This window comes from Bidens hawaiensis, unplaced genomic scaffold (assembly GCF_021521415.1).
Source record: "Bidens hawaiensis isolate Kalapana, Puna unplaced genomic scaffold, B.hawaiensis_p1.1 tig00029399_1, whole genome shotgun sequence".
In the NCBI taxonomy this organism is placed as follows: Eukaryota; Viridiplantae; Streptophyta; class Magnoliopsida; order Asterales; family Asteraceae; genus Bidens; species Bidens hawaiensis.
In genome coordinates, this window is record NW_027494875.1 from 35,964 (window position 1) to 53,679 (window position 17,716).

The 17,716-nt window shown below is 35.2% G+C and overlaps 1 protein-coding gene across 1 annotated transcript; it reads right to left on the reverse strand.

Annotated features, from left to right (window-relative positions):
* Positions 1-4,800: 4,800 nt before the first annotated feature.
* On the reverse strand, positions 4,801-6,836 carry LOC143578938 (adenylate-forming reductase 03009-like). The gene has a single exon (XM_077062384.1). The coding sequence runs from the start codon at positions 6,834-6,836 to the stop codon at positions 4,950-4,952; it is 1,887 nt and encodes a 628-aa protein (XP_076918499.1). The 3' UTR covers positions 4,801-4,949.
* Positions 6,837-17,716: the final 10,880 nt, after the last annotated feature.

Sequence of the window (17,716 nt, forward strand, 5' to 3'; positions counted from 1 at the left end):
ATTTTACCCATAATACTCAATTAGAATTTTTATATTTCCATGAATCTTATCACATTGAGTACAATGTGAGATTCAAGTGTGGGGAGGAGAATTACTTGACCAATTGTTTTGTCCAACTAATTATAAAAATTCTCTAAAACAAATATTTTTGCAGCTGACAAAGATTATTCTAAACCTAAAAAGAATTCTAAGAAAATTTTTTGCAAATAACCAATCATTTAAAAGTGAAAAAGTAAGAAAAAGTTTTGTAATATTGAGAATAAATTTATGCAAAATATGGCGTTAATACCCAATTCCTCCGTTACTGTGAGACAAACCTCATGCCATATAAATATTTTTTCGGAAGCTTTGAGTGAGTCAATATGTTTCGTGTGATTTAGAACTTGTCTCAGTTATTCATTTCAAGACCGCACGAAGCGTTGTATAAAGAAGAAGGTAACAGTGACACAAACCCATTACCAAAACCACAAAACCCAAAAACCCGATCACCCTATCCATTTCCATCGGTAAAATACAGCACTGGTCTTTTACCGGCAGACCCTAAAGAACTGGAAATGCATTCTTTCGATTTCAATTTCCTTTGCTGCATACACCTCACAAAACCTAGGTTGCCTCCAGAACTTAGGGAGAGAATCTTTCTCTTTAGCAATGAGGTGAAGAAAAAGTGGCGCCAAAACGAACAAAGGCCACCATTCTATGGAATTTCCAAAAACGAAATGAAGAGAAGAGCAAAAAGATATGAACGATGCTTAGGTTGCGGAAACTGGTCCCACGATGGAAGATGTAGAAAAAGTCAAACTCAGTCTCAGCATGAATATACCGAACTAATGAGGGTGGGGGCTATTAGGCTCAAAGCCGAACGATCCATTATAGTTGGAAGTTATATTCAGAACAGGATTGAGGAAGAATTGATCGACATCCTCGATAAAACTGGTCTTGACGATCTGACCTTAAAAGAGTCATTAGGCATCTAATAAAAAAAAAGCTAACCAATGAAGACATCTCAAACTCCCGAAGAACAGTAGAAGTTACCATTAACCCTTGAACCACCACAAAATACCAATCCCTACTCACACTAAACCAAAACCCCTTTTTACCTTCTGATCTATGCGACCCTTCAAAAGGTGGAGATTTGAACTTGTTACAAGCTTATTTATCACAGGTTGCATTTTGGCTAAGAGTGTTCACATACCTACATCACAGGTATAATCAGATATAAAACCAAGTGTGAGTGAACATTGTGAGAATGTGAGGTTTTGCATAAACAGAAACTCATAAAAACAGAAGTTTTTTTCTTTTATCACTAACATAAAGATTGGTTATTTTCTTTCATCTTCTTGGAGCTCACTTAAGGAATAGCTAATATCTAAATTTGTTGTTTTAAGAGAACATTTATAAGACGATTGCTTGAGGACAAGCAATGTTCAAGTGTGGGGATGTTTGATGTACATAGAAATATACATCTTTTCGGCATCAAATAATCTCTAAAAACTGCAATTTCTATCTAACAACATAGCATAAAAGACTACTTATCATAATAAAATATAATTTCAGGAGAAACCAAGCCTCAAACGAAGAAACAATCAAAAAGACGAAGAAAAACAGAAGAAAACACAAGAAAACAAAGAAACACGCCCCCCCCGTGCCTCAAGAAACACGCCCCCCGTGCTTCTGAAACAAGAAAAGATAAAATCTGGAAGCAAAAGCACGGGGCCGTGCTCAGCATGCACGGGGCCGTGGACGGGAATGCAGAATAGACAAAGAAGAATTGAGCACATGTCACTAAACAACACGGGGTCGTGCCTGCTAACCACGGGGCCGTTGCCACCTCACACAAAAGACAAAACAAATCGGATACATGTCATAAAAATACAAGGGGCCGTGCTCATCATGCACGGGGTCGTGCCTCATCGTCCAGATTGCCTATAAATAGTGGCTCATGTTGCATTCATCAAGTGTGCCTTGAAAAGAGTTCTCTCTGGTTTTCACTTATAAAAACACACACTAACACTCACTTTGAAGATCTAGTGAAGAGTTTGAAGGCTTGGAGGTTATCACCACTAATCATCATCATCAACCATCATTATCATCATTAAGAAGGAGGATTCATCTATACTTGGTTAGATTGTTCTAAGTTTAATCATGTATTTGTTGTTATCAATCATCTTAATGTTCAGCATTATGCTCATTATGAGCTAAACTCCTTTTACCATCTAAAATCTATGAAGAAGTTTTGTTTTACTTGATAATTAATCAAGACATGTGATGTAGTCTAGTAAAGTACATGGTTATATTACAATTATCTTTTGATGAGAAATGTTTCACCATCTTAAATCACTAATCAAAGTTGGTGGTTGTCAATATCATTGGCAATCGTTCATGATCGATTCATGTTCTTGAAAGATAGAAATACTTTGATACATTATCGAAACATGGATCCTTATATTGTACTTAGAAATGATGAGATATAAGTTATGGTGTATTTTTCTAAACCTTGGTAATCCGAAAATGGCTTTGCTTAGGATATCAAATTAGTTAAAGAAACCATATGTTAACGGAATGTGTAATTATAACCTACATAAATCAACTAAGGGGAGGTTGTGTGATGAACTACAACCACCCGAAGTTGTTAGAATTGGTATTTGAGAAATCGAAGTCAATCCTAATCTTTCTACTTAAGGTTTAAGGAGTCATCTATCATATATTGCTACGGCAAGTCTATCACATGTCTACATATTAATTATCAACGCTAAAAATGGAGTGGATTCTTGATCTTAGATGGTAACCTTCGCATAATTGAACAACTCGTTTAGAATCTCTTGTCTCGGTCACCTATATACTATATATATAAGTATTTATATTTTATAAAAAGTTTAAAAATCAACCCCAAAATGATTAAAACCTCCGATTGAAGTAAAACAACGATTTATTATTAGAAACCTGTGTGTCCACGGATCGATACTTGGGTCTTACCATTACTATTCTACATATACGATAGGTACACTTGCCTATTTTGTGTGTGTTTAGTCTTTGTAGAAATCACTTTTATAAATTTAAAACACGATCTTGTGCAAAAGCAAATCATTCCATCCTTTATATTTTACACCACTAGCACGCACGCATCAATACGTCACTGTAGGTGAACTCCTGCCAATAATCCTTCAATCAACTCGAAACCCTAGCTGTGGTGTTGCGTCGTGGTGGAAAAGTTCGTCTTGAAGGAGAAAGATGGTCGTGGTGGAGAAAGATAGTGTTGTCGTGAGAGGTGGTGGTGGAGACTGAACGTAATCTGATGTGTGGTGGTTGTGGTGGAGACTGAACTATATTTGGGGGAAGAGAGGACCGATGATAATAATTAAGGGAGAGGGGAGTCTGATGGGCGTTATTTTTGAGTATTTTTGAGAGAATTTAGGCGGGTGTTAAGTTTTTTTTGTTTGAGATTGCAAGATGACAATCAAATATGATAAGCACCGGTTATTTTTGAAATTATGACATGATTTAATGACGCATAAAAATAAATGTCATAAATCCTTTAATTTTTTAAAAATATGACATTTTTTTAACGACACACACATTTGCGTGTCATAAATCGACGCATGTCACTGTGAGCATGTCATTAAAGGCATTTTTTCTAGTAGTGTGTTCAAGGATCAAGTTAAAAATCTCCAAGAAGCTTTCGTTAGTGAAGGGTTTAACGGTTAGACTAGACAAGATAAAGTTCATTGTCATCAAGGGGAGTTTAATAGTTTGCATAATAAAGCCTTTAAAATGGGTGAAGATTTGCTTAACCAAGATCAATTGATACAAACTTTTGTTGATAAAAAGAGTGAGAAGGAAAAGTCGAATTATCGACTTAGATTAGGTGCTTCTAATAGTCTTACAAAAAGACTAATGAAGTTGGGGGCACCATTTCGTGGTCATGATGAATCAAAAGATTCATTAAATAAAGGGCTTTCTTGGAAATTTTAGAATTAATGTGAGAACTAAACGAAGAGCTTGGCAAGGTTATTTTAGGTAATGCACCCGGGAATAGCCAAATGAAAAGTCCAACAATTCAACAAGATCTTAAACATTGCTTTGCTCAAGAGGTATTAAAACAAATTTTTGAAGATATATACCCCGATTCGACCCGACCCGACCCTATTCGACCCGACATTTGTATTAGTACCGACCATAAAAATTCTCGACCCCTATGAGAAAATTTCCTGTATCCGTCACTTGCAACACTTGTGTAGCTATTGTAGATTCCAATATCCCATGCCTCGTAGTATCTACCGACGAGACAATAGGCTTGATTATTTCCAAGCAACTAAAAGAATGACACGTGTAATATTTGATTTCGTCGTTACCATGTAGTGAACTCAGCATTGGTTTTGGTACCTTATTCGTTTAATATTATTTTCAGTTATCATTTAATTAAAATAATTGTATGCCTAATTCTTAGCTACTAGTCAAGGTTGTTATAACCTTCCATTCCGCTGTTCTGTATGTGTGGCTCACTTCAATGAAATTAATTCGAGCTTTTAAGGGTTAAAAGTAATTTTTCATTTCAGAAGATACAATATATATTTATAGAAAAAATATATACAAAAAGGGTATGCAATTATGGATAAAAGATATGAAACTGTAACTGCAAATAAAAAATGATATCTATTATTTAAATCCATTGATATCAATACTTGACTTTGACTTGGTTACATGAGCCTTACATGATATCATCAAATAATACTACACTCCATTATAAAATAATATATCATCAAAATTCAAACATTACGTTCCATTATAATAGCCTTAAATATTCACAAGTAAATCTAGCGACTGATTAACCCATAATTATTAGGTTAAAGCTAGTTATTAGTACCTTGAATAACAAAGTAAGAAACTTGCTAGACAACTTTCGATGCTTACCACATTACAAGCCAACACTTGGTTTTGTAATTCTTATTCGGCTACGAGTCCCAAATGGGACCAAAGGCTGGAATCCCTTTACTCTTACAAGCATTCACCACATCCCTACTACCTTCCGGGTTACTCGTTACGATCACCACCTCCGCCCCCCAGTTCCTTGCCGCGGCAACACTCATCTCCGAAACATTAGGCCGCCCCGTCACCGCAGTGTCATGAACTATCACCTTCTCTTTCGGATACCCGCTCACCCACTCCTTAATTCCCTTCCCAAAGTTTTGTTCAATCCCTTTTGCTACCCACAACAAGCACACCTCAGCTGGACCATGTTGTAGCAAGAATGACAAAAACACACATATACCCGAACCGGTTGCAACCACCAAAACACGATTGTACATGTTAACTAGATAAGGTAGACCCGCGAAATGCACTTGTCGAACCCATAAATGGCTTGGCGGGTTTGAGACTAGGGATTTGGTGAAGTCACCAACCGCTCCAGCTAGCATCATGTGCTCTTCCTTCCCATCCGAAATGATCCCAAAAGCGTGCCATTCGGACATAGGGGAAGGACTAATCCTACCTAGTATTCCGGGTTTCACTCCTCCTGCGAACCTAATTATCGATGCATGACCTGATGGTGCGGATACCTTGACCGCAACCCTCCTAACCGTCACCCATGGGATGATGATTAGAATGGTTACACCCAAGGTTAACCAAAATTCTTGCGCTTTAACCAATATTGATCCCACATCTTTCCTATAAGATTTCGTGTCCGGCTCATAAGTTTTTGTTAGCACGATAAACGCCCAAAGAAAAACCAAGCCTGCCCAACCCGTGAACCTATGAGTTCTTTCGAACACATTATGGTGGAGATGGCGAACGAGTGGGAACGCTGCCACACAACAAAGACAAAGAAGGGAGAGGATGGTTGATGCAACACCAATTATCAAATTCGACGTGCTATGTCGGTCTTTAAGAGTTAGAATTAGAGAATATGTAAGCCAAACGACCGACGAAACGCCACAACTACTATGTATCCCACCTAAAGATTGAAGTAAAGAGGTGGTAGCGGTTTTGAGGCGTAGTGGCACCCAAGAATGACCAAGTAAGTTAACCGCAAGCCAAAACACTATGCGTAAGAAGGCTTCGCTTCGACATAGTGTTAGAGCTAGAAGGTTGCCTATAGAGAAAACCGTAGCATGGTTTCTAGCATATGGAAAATGTCCTGTGGTAGCAAGAACTAACCCGGTAATGTTAAGAGCCAAACAAACCATAAAGAGTCTCTTGTACACCGTGAACAAGCCTTGATCGAGCAAGATAACCGACAATCGTGAATCTTTCGGTTTATTTGGCTTCGAAACAATCTTCTTGCTTGGAGGTCTTGGGAGTTCTTGTTCTTGAGCTGAATTAGAAATCGGTAGCTCATGAATGTTGTCTAACTCATAGCCTTCTTCGATGTTGATCAGAACGTTGTCCTCGTCGTCTTCACCGTCAATCTCCAAGTCACAGAAATGGCTACTGGCTCGACTAGTGGTCCTCGAAATCATGGAACCCGAAGTTGGTGCGATTCTTTTAGAAGATCCCCATGGAAGCCAAGATCTTCGGCTAGCCCGAGGTGCATCGATGGCGAATGGATCCTTATGCGGTTGGATCTCAAAGGATACACCACGACAACTTGAAAACCTATGATCCATGTTGATCAGAACGTTGTCCTCGTCGTCTTCACCGTCAATCTCCAAGTCGCAGAAATGGCTACTGGCTCGACTAGTGGTCCTCGAAATCATGGAACCCGAAGTTGGTGCGATTCTTTTAGAAGATCCCCATGGAAGCCAAGATCTTCGGCTAGCCCGAGGTGCATCGATGGCGAATGGATCCTTATGCGGTTGGATCTCAAAGGATACACCACGACAACTTGAAAACCTATGATCCATGGCTTTTTGTTTCATCATAATATTAATTTTCTTCACAACTTTTAAATGAATAAGAGGAAACTTGTGGTCTGTCTACAAAAGCTTCCATGTGTATATATATGCAAACCTGTGCAGCAATTGGTTGTACTGTATAACTTTATAATATTCTTTTCCGTATCTATGTATCTTGTTTCCCTGCGGACGAATTAGTCAAGTGGACAAATATACATATCGCAAGTTTAGTTCAAAATAAATCAAGCTTGCACACAAAGACAATAATATGTATTAACGCAACATCTATTACAGATTAAGATATAATGAATCTTTAGACAATATATAAACTTAACAAATGAAAACTCTACTTCGAACACCCATAACGCAAGTAACTTTTTGATATCAGTTAGTTATAAGTAGATGAAAGTAATTATGTATCAAACACGACCTGGTTAGAGCATTCTCAACGTATCTCTCATCCTCATCTTTATAATAATTACACTAAAAAACTATACATTTTTTTCTTCTGTTCAATTAAATAATACTATTTTTTATATATTTATCATTACAATTTTCTCTCCCCTATACTCACAACCAATTCAAAAATATTAAAAAATAAATATGAGCAAACTTTGTTTCTCCAAATTTACAAAATTCATTATGTTTTCTCTCTCCAGCTTATAATTTACACTCACAACCACTCAAAAATTTATCATATAATTTGCAAACTTCTCTTACATACTTTTAAGTGATATGATAAGAACGCTCTTAACCAAATTATGGAATTCAATAAGTGGTATATTATATAAATAGTATGTTTGAAATTCATTTGTAGAAAAATATTTGCTTAATTTCTTGTGCGTTTTTTCAATCCTAATTATTAAGTTACGTGAAAAAATATATATCCTTAAAGTTGGATGATATATAATACATAATGATATTTTGTAAATAATATATATCCATAAAAGTTATGTTTTCCATTTGATAACAAAATTTAGATATATAATAACGGTTGACATGGTCAATGAGATCATAATAAATTTTTCACACACTCATAATATAATTGGAGGCTCGTAGACGTTGACTTGAGGTTACTCAGACAAACCCATGCATAGAAGATGACATTTTATACACACCGTAGAGGTGTTGATTTTTTTTTCAAACGGCAACTCACACACACCCTAAATCCACACATTCAGACTACAACAAAACTCGGGCCTTGATCACCACAATGGCACTCACACACGCCCTATTTTTTATCGTTCATATGGAACAAATTGGACAACACCGGTTAAGATCTTCACGTACGTAACATAAAGTTTAATCTAAACTGGCATCACGACAAGCTACATATAGATATCGGTAGACCATGTACACATCCGTCTTATTGGTCAAACTGTTGGGCCATTGATCATTTGGGGTTCTAATTTCGCTTTCCTCTAAATCTAGAGTTAAATCTTAATTTCTGTAGTTTAATTAACGAATGTGTTGATTTTGAAATGTCCTTCATAGATTTATTTACTAAACGAAAATTGAAATTAGAAGCCAAAAAGAAAAGTCTTTAATCATATATTCTCCCGTTGACCGATTAAATTGTAATACTTTAATTTGTAATTTTCCATTTTTGTCTTGTAAACTTCAAAGAAAATTTGGTTCTATAATTCCTAATCTAGAATAACATTTTGAAGACAAGCTGCAAAAATGAAAAGGAAGATGGAAGGAAAAGGGAGAAAACGAGTGTGTAAGAAGACCAAAAAAAAATGCAAATTGGCACAACAATTACATTTGAAAATGAGTTTTTGTAATGTGTTTGCATTAAATGTGGATTTTGGACGGCAGTCCATGTGAGGAATGTGAATGACAATGACTACAACGAACTTTGAGAAATGAAAATGAAATTATCACCAATAAGTTACACACGGTTAGTAAACATCATAATTAGTGTACGCATATATATGGATATACATAAGAGAAAATTCTTAAAATAGCGCATTTATATAATGTGGTTCCAAGTTTGTCCCCCTAAATTCAAGTTTCTAATTTTGTCCCTTTGATATCTCGTCACCGGCGACATGTTAGCGAACACCGACGATGTGTTAACATAACACAGGGTTGACGATGCGTTATGTTGCTAACATAGGGTAGCAGCGATGCGTTAATGTTTAAAGCAGGGGTTCCACGATGCGTTAGTGGATAACGCATCGCTGCTACCCTATGTTAGCAACATAAACGCATCGTCAACCCTATGTTATGTTAACACAACGTAGGTGTTCGCTAACATTGCTTGGCTTGTTGTAGCCCTATTTTTAGGCTTGGTAAGCGTAAGCTATTGTTGTAGGCTCGAGAAGGTTAGGCTCGCAGCTTCGCTCAGCAGAAGAGACTGACTTTCTATAATTAGTCAAGCGCTAGCGCCCAACCGGGCTTTGAAGGGATAGGGAAAGGGAAGAAAAGAAAGAGGGTCACTCCTTTTAGGAACATGGCTCGTTCATTCACTTGCTCATGAACTCGCAGCTTCTCCAGAAGCTACGAAGGGGGGCCTCGGCCCGGGAAGGGGAGTGGCCGAGTGGTCAAAAGCGACAGACTGTAAATCTGTTGAAATTTTTCTACGTAGGTTCGAATCATGCCTCTCCCACTTGTTGTAGACTTCAGAGAAGAGAAAAGAGGCATTCGTCAGCGTAGGAAGGCCAACCGAGCGAAGCGCCGGCGACGAGATACGTTTATGTTGCTAACATAGGGTAGCAGCGATGCGTTATCAGCTAACGCATTGTGGAACCCCTGCTTTAAACATTAACGCATCGCTGCTACCCTATGTTAACAACATAACGCATCGTCAACCCTATGTTATGTCAACACATCGTCGGTGTTCGCTAACATGTCGCCGACGACGAGATACCAAAGGAACAAAGTTGAAAACTTATATTTGAAGAGACAAAATTGAAACCACATTCTATAAATGAGCTATTTTGGAAATTTTCCTTATACATAATTATATTTAGACATACATCGGTAGTGCTTTTTGCCTTTTGTTTCCGTCTGTTTTGACTTGTGAGTTTGTTCTCCTGATTTTGGTCCTAGCTCCTTGCAAGAGCCTAGAGTCGGTGTTTTTAATGAGACTAGCCATTCTAAAAAAACATAATTATAAATGCATTTTCTTGTTTTGTTTACAATACAAACAGAAGCATATAATACAAATGATATATGCAATTACTCTTATGTTCATATCAATATTCTTTTATAATCAACAAAGATGGCCAAGCAATCAACATAAAAATGAAGGACACAACAAATTAACAACAAAATGATTGGTTGATGTTACAACTTAATGAATTTCGTTTATTTGTTTTTTTTTATCATAATTTAGTTCTCTGTAACGAACTTCATCTTATATTATATGGTGTCATTTATTAAAGCATACTATATGAATTAAATAATTTATTGTTCTAAAATGTTTTATAATGTAATAATAAGATTTGCTTTTGGAAATGATATGGTAGCAAATGCCCATCCTGCCCACCGCTAACCCTATGATTACCAATAGTGGTATATACAACTTGTATCAACTTTCATCATGATGAATTGTAATATAGATAAAGTGATGACTTCAAAAAGAAAAGTTTAATACCGGATAAGAAATGTGTTGCCTAATAACCAAATATGAAATATGATAAAAGAGTGTGCCCACATCTCTATCATCACTTGTATCATTTACCTATGATTCACTCATCATCTTGAGTTCCATCCCACATTAAAAACGTTAAGATTTGGTTATTAAACCATAGTTGTGAGAAAAGTGCACACAAGGCCACCAAGACAATATCATATTTATGGGAAAAAAAATAATAAAAGGGATTAAGGGAAGCATATTATGTGGTGCAATAGTACTTTTCCAGCCCAACTAATGACTTTTTTCAGATAAATAAGAAACTTTTAACTAATCATCATCAAAACAAAAACTGCTTTACTTGGTTTAGAAGAAACTTTGGAGACATACTTAAACAATTGCAAGTTATTAAAAACTTCCGTAACCTATAACACAATCGTAACCTATAACACAATGTATAAAAAATCTATTTGAAAGACAGAAGCTATAATGCAATGAATAAAAATCCCACTATTTTTTTATATTTTTATATAGCAATATCATACTCGTATTAAACTTAAAAATTGCTCATTACTACGGTAAAAAAAATTAAAATGCCTTATATAAAAATTATGGATGTTTTAAAATAATGGAAGATTTGACATGAACATTTATTATGCGAAGAAAGAGTCAACAACAATCATACCCAATAAAAATCTCACCAATAACAAATTTGTTAACATGGTCTAGAGAGGGTTGAATGTAGTCAAACTGTACATCTATCCAAAGAATAAAGATGTTCCTCTAGAGAGACCCCTCAGCTCTAAAACAATATGCATTAATCTGTATAAATGAAAAACATAATTGCAACACTATACTCTAATATAGAAAAGTAAAAAATCAACAAATTAATAATAATGGCAGTCTAATATTAAATAGATACATGACAATAGTAATAATATTGACGAATACTAAAATACTCGAAAATATTATAAAAATAAAATATTACAATAATATATCATTTATGCCTTACAAATAAATAGATAAATACTTAAATATATTACATTATTAAGTTGAATTAAAAAGCCAGAAGAAAATATGACAAAAAAATAATCAAAGTGATACGAAACAAAAGGGGAAAGAAAAACCCCTAACATATGTTTCTAACCAAAACTATGCACCACATTAGAGGTTTTTAACCTTAATCATATGTCTTAAAAAATTCATATCTTCAACCATGTTCTCGGAGAGGTGCATTCTATCAAATCATGCATAATCCTCTCATTCTAAGTCAGTTTGGGTCTACCTCTACCCCTCCTACCCTCTAGAGTAATATTTTTATACGGGTCTAACATGCACAGTCATTTGTCTTCTCTTTACATATCTAAACCATCTCAATCTCCCTCTCTCTTATCTTATCTTATCTGATATGCCAGTCACCCCTATTCTCACCCAAAAAACGTCATTTCTTATTCGGTCCAACATTGAGTGACCACACATCCACCTTAGCATTCTCATTTATGTCATCTCCAACTTACGTGAATGCGTCTTCTTGATGGCCCAACAATCTGTTTCATATAACATTTCAAGTCTAACTACAGTCCTGTAAAATCTTCCCTTTAGTTTAACTGGAAATCATATGTTGCATAATACTCTTGTAGTTGCTCTCCATCTGCACCACCTTACCTGCACGTGGTTGGCCACATCACTATCTATTTCCCCATCACTCTGGACAAACGAACCTAGGTACTTGAACTTCGTTACTTGCGGCACCACTTGGCCTTCAATGGTGATCTGCATATCCTCATCGTCGACTACCCCACCAAACTCACAGTGGAGACACTGTCTTTGCACGACTAATCTTTATACCTTTCATCTTTAAAGAAACTCGCCATTCCTTTAGCCTCATGTTCAGGTCTAGTTTTCTCTATTTTCTTTTCGCTTAAACAAATCTCAATCTTTCAAAATTAAGATCAATGGACTAGAAATCTTCATACAAAAATTATGCATCTTATTTGAACCTAACACCAATATTAAAATATTAACAATATTGTACTTATTATCTTCTTGATGAACCGTCATAACTAGGGTCGTTAAATCCATATTTACATATTTTCAACAAATCAAAACCTTTATTTTGTAACATCTTAAATTTTGGAAAAAAATGTAAGAACATTAAAGGCTTGTGAATTTTGTGTTGGAAGCGTGGGATTGGACAACGTTAGTTTACAATGCATAAAATTTATTAATAATAATGGTCTAAACATATAAAAAGTTTGTTTGAGTCAGTTAGCGTCGTGCACTAGCTTTAGCTGGCGCATTTTTAAAAATGTTTTCAAGTAATCTAGAATTGAGGATCAAATAAACAAGGATGCATGCCGAATGAAGATTGGAAATTCCTATGCATAGATTATAGCTGGTGGTAGCTCAGTTGAAATTGTAACCTAAAATCCTTGTAAACTTGTTTTTATTATATGAAATTTTGTACACATAAGGGTAATTAAAACTCAATTGTATAAAGTGATAATTTAGTTAAACAAATTTTCGTTGCATAACTAAACTTTGATGAATTGATAAAAGCGGTACCAACTTTTAGTCATATGCCTAAACCCTTGAGACCAGGTGTGACATATGTATGTTATCTTTGGCTGTATCTCAAAGTTATACCTAGATTAATGGATTCATGATAAACTATGGTTAAAATTTGAAAATTAGTGTTTAAACGTACTAGAAACATATCATATATAATTAAGAGGGCAAGTTAACGTACAAATGAAATTAACGTGTTAATTGTGAGAATCAAGTTGAGTAATTATATATACAAGTAGAGTAATTATATAATTACATCTTACTTTGTGATGTAATTACATAATTACTCTACTTGTATATGTAATTACTTAACTTGAACAATTAGCACGTTAATTTTATTTGTATTTAATCCAAACCCTATAATTAAGTATGAAATGTTAAAGCCAAAAATCGCATGCGAACATTTTGGGTTTTTGGTAAACTAGTGAAATTATGTAACTTCTTAAAGATAATGTAAAAATAACATAGTAATTGAGAAAGACAACGAAGGACATTAATTGAGAAAGCATAAAAGTTGTTAGATCAGTTAAAAAATGTTTAGACCATGTGTAGTGAATGGAGCCCTTTGTGAGCATTGTTTGATATGTGACGCCATGTCAATATAGGGTTTTTTTTTTTTTGCTAAAATGAGTGTAGTGGATGGAACCCCTATAAATCATTACCATATTATTATTTTATTATTGTATTTTATTATCAAAATAAAAATATAATCCACCAATCACATTTCCACCATCCCCCCACCCAGCGTTGTGTATGAAGCGCACACCCCCTCCAAAGCGCCCACAGCACCCAATGGGCGGTGTTCCCGGCACTATAGGGTGCTTTCGATGTGGATGACGCCTCACTTCGTTGGGTCTTAGTGGATCAAACTCAAGATATAACTATGCGGGCTTTGGGGGTGTTGTGTGTTTGGTGGTGGTGGTGGTGGTGGTGGTGGTGGGGGTTGGGGGGGGGCTAATTTAGCTTGGTTTAATTTGGGAGTATTTGTTATATATGTTTTAACCAAGGTTGCAAAAGTCGCTAGGCGCTCCCAGGGTGGTCAACTAGGGAGTTGCGAGTACTCGCTCTAGGCGGGGTGTACTCGGGGAGTACTCGGACATGGTATTTTATAAAGAAATTCATTTTTTGGAGATTATATATATGTCAAATATGAAAAGTTTACTAAATATTTTACAAAATACAAATGAAAAATACAAAAACAATCAATAACACATACATACTAGTTCAAGAACATGTCTCAAATGATGAAAGATGTACCTAAATCGTACTTAAATAAGATGTTTGCGAGTTTAGAACTTCGAATCGGATGATAACAATGGTGGTTGCAAGTTTAGAGCATAAATTAGGTTGCGTCTTAGTGTGAAAAGGAAAAAAACACTGGTAAGCTCTTGGAGAAATTGAATTTTTTTTAATAAAAGTCAAAATTTTGTTAAGACCGAGTTGAACCGTCTAGCCCGAGTAGAGCCGCCTAGGTCCGAGTTGGCCCACCTAGAACTGAGTTGGACCGCCTAGTGACGATTCTGAGTTATTTGAGCTTGGAGAAGAAAAGCGGTGCAGTGAAGAGCTGTGGAGCGCCTAGGCCGAGTTTTACAACACTGGTTTTAACCAATCCAGTATGAAATAAAAATGGTTAAATACCTCATGTGTGATGTTTATGTTTTAACCAATCCAATATGAAATAAAAATGGTTAAATATATACCTCATGTGTAATGTTTATTCAAGGTAAACTAATTAAGAACTTAAGTGATGCGTTTTGGTGAAATTACCTTTAAAATTCACTGCATTTCCTTATCATGTTAATTGGTGTTAAAATTGTACTACTACGTAGCTAAACTTGAAGTTAGAAGGTAAAACTCATATTTAAATGCAGGGGCGGATCTATAGTAGAAATGGGTGGTTCCCCGGAACCACCCGAGTTTCAAAATAATAATGTATTTGTATATATAAAACATTAGAGGAACCACCTTATAAATTAGGAAGGAACCACCTTAAAAACATTTGAAACGTTTGGCCAGCTGGTAAGGTGCTGGTTTTGTAACTTGAAGGTCACAAGTTCGATTCCGGATTTCCATATAATTTTTGAACTTTTTTTCTTGAACTCTTCCTTTTTACTAACTACTGCACAACCCATTTAGGGTTTTATTAGTCAAAAAATAAAACACACAGACACTAAACACAATGGCGCCTGCTATCTCCCCTGTCCCCTCTTCCCCGTCGGCCGTTCCCCGACCACCACCGCAGCTTTTCCGGCCGTTCTCCAACCTCCTGCCTTCCTCTCCTCCTGTCTTCTACTCTTCCTCGAAGCTCGATTGCTCGAATCCTCCCACTTTGAAGGTAAGTTTGCATTCATTTGTTAAATGTTAATTGTTCTTGACTTGTTAATTGTTCTTGATTGCTAACTACTTAATTGTTAGGTTATTTGTTAAATTTAGTTTTAATGGCTTGTGGTCACGAATAGTATATTTCAAATCATGGTTGTTGGTGTTGGGTGTTAAAATGCTTGGAAAGATAAGAGTGGTGGTGTTGGTGGATGTTTTTTGTTGAGGTAAGGTTAATTGTGTGAATATGGTTTCTAACCGACCCGAACCTCAAACGGACCCGGAATTTATTATTGTATTTTTATTATGTAATGAACTTTGCCCGAACCATCTAACCGACCCGAACCTCAAACCGACCTGGAATTTTTTATACCCGATTCTATGAAATTGAATCATCTAAAAGTTGTGCACCACCTGAAAAAAATTCCTGGATCCGTCACTGTTTAAATGAGTTTTACAAGTTTATATATCATATAAAAAAATTTATACATGGTCACTTGACCCGTAACATATGCCTTATGCCACGCTCGTAATTGACTGCCAACTATCCTCGGTTGCCCTAGTTTTTCCTTTGTTATTGTTTTCGTGTAGGCCAGCTAGCTACTCAATGATTATCATTGTTTAATGAATATACCTACTACCTCAACATCATATCGTTGCATATGAAAGATAGTGGAAGCTCCAAGACATGCACTTTTAGGAACGAGTAGTGGACTTGCATCCATTTTGCTTCAATGTGTTAAAGGCTGAGCCGTTAGTAAGATGATAGAGAAGACACCTCCTCTTGTCCCTTCAAATGCAATTATATATATATATAAATCATACTCAATGCTATTCAAATAGTGGCATGTGTGTGTACATATACACTGTCAGTGTCCTCCCACAAAAGCTATGTGGAGGGGCTTTTACGTCACCGTTACGTAAGCAGTGGGAGGGGTTTTTTAAACCTTTTACCCTAAAGCCTCTTTGTTGTTTTAAAGCCCTTACCATGTTATATATATATATATATATATATATCACTACTAGAAAATTGTCGAACTTCCTACATCACTTTCCGTTGGAAATGCGTAGGAAATCATTGTTTCCAACACATTTCCAACAAAAATAGGTATTTGGGAAAAAGCCTCGTGGGAAATATTTTCTTACGCATTTCCAACACATTTTCCTACACATTACTTACAAAAATATGTCGTTGGAAGTTTCCAACGCATTTCCAACACAAATAATTAATGAAATTGTTTTCATCTTCTTACGCATTTCCAACGCATATTAATATATTTTCTTACACATTTCCAACAAAAACAAATATTATTTTTTATTTTAGTGCTTTTATATTCTTATTTTTCTTTTTTATTTTCTTATATTTTCCTACACAATTCTTACACATCTAAATATATTTGATTTTTATTTTTTTAATTTATTTTATATTTATTTTCAACGCATCAATGTAATATTGGGTTTATTTTTTATTTTTTATGCACATTTAAAAAAAAATCAAAATCTAACAATAAATCATAAATACAATACTTAAATTAATGGAAAAAATTGTTAAATACATTTCAAAACGTGTTTACAAATAAACTATAAATACAATAACTTAAATAAATAGTTTCACGGTATAGCACTAATCTTAAGAATGTCATACTAATTTGAAGGAGAGTGAAACTTTCTAACAACTCTTCAAACTTTTGCATCATTTATTTGTTTTCCATTTGTTTTGTTTGTTGTCCGGTTCTTCTCTTGTCTTCTATTCCCTTCCCAATTGTTCTTCCATCTGTGCTTCAATTACTTGTACCTAAACATTTGTTAACATCTTGTTAAATTAAGAATGTAGTTTCGTTCAATACAAGTCAATGAGTCATATTGTTTAAGAAAACAGAACCACATGATATTAAGTGCCAATTAAAGTATCATAGTGCATAACTGATGTTCTACCACCAAATTCATTCTGTGTGTAATGTGTTATGCTAGTTTTAATTTATCTATAGCATTTTCTTATCATGAACTTGATATCCAAATAGTATCTAACATATATTCCATCCAGAAAAGTAAATTCTTAATATGAATCTAATACCCTAAATACTTGTATTATAAAGTTTCTGGAGGAAATCAATCTCAGGCAATTGTTTGCGAAAGTTGCGAAATGAAATTAAACATATATATAATAATAATAATAATAATTAACAACAACAACAATACCTCTTCTAGCGACTTTCAAGCATCAAAATGTAATCTAGACCCACAAGATATAAATGATGTCCATGTCACCACGAAATGGGGATCTGAAGTGCTTATCCTGGATATCCAGCCCCTACGACCTCTTGGTGCTTACACCTTCAAAACTTAATGTCATTACAAAATTACCATTTTTAACTTATAAACCCCATGTATTGAAAAAAAATATTACTAATTACCACCA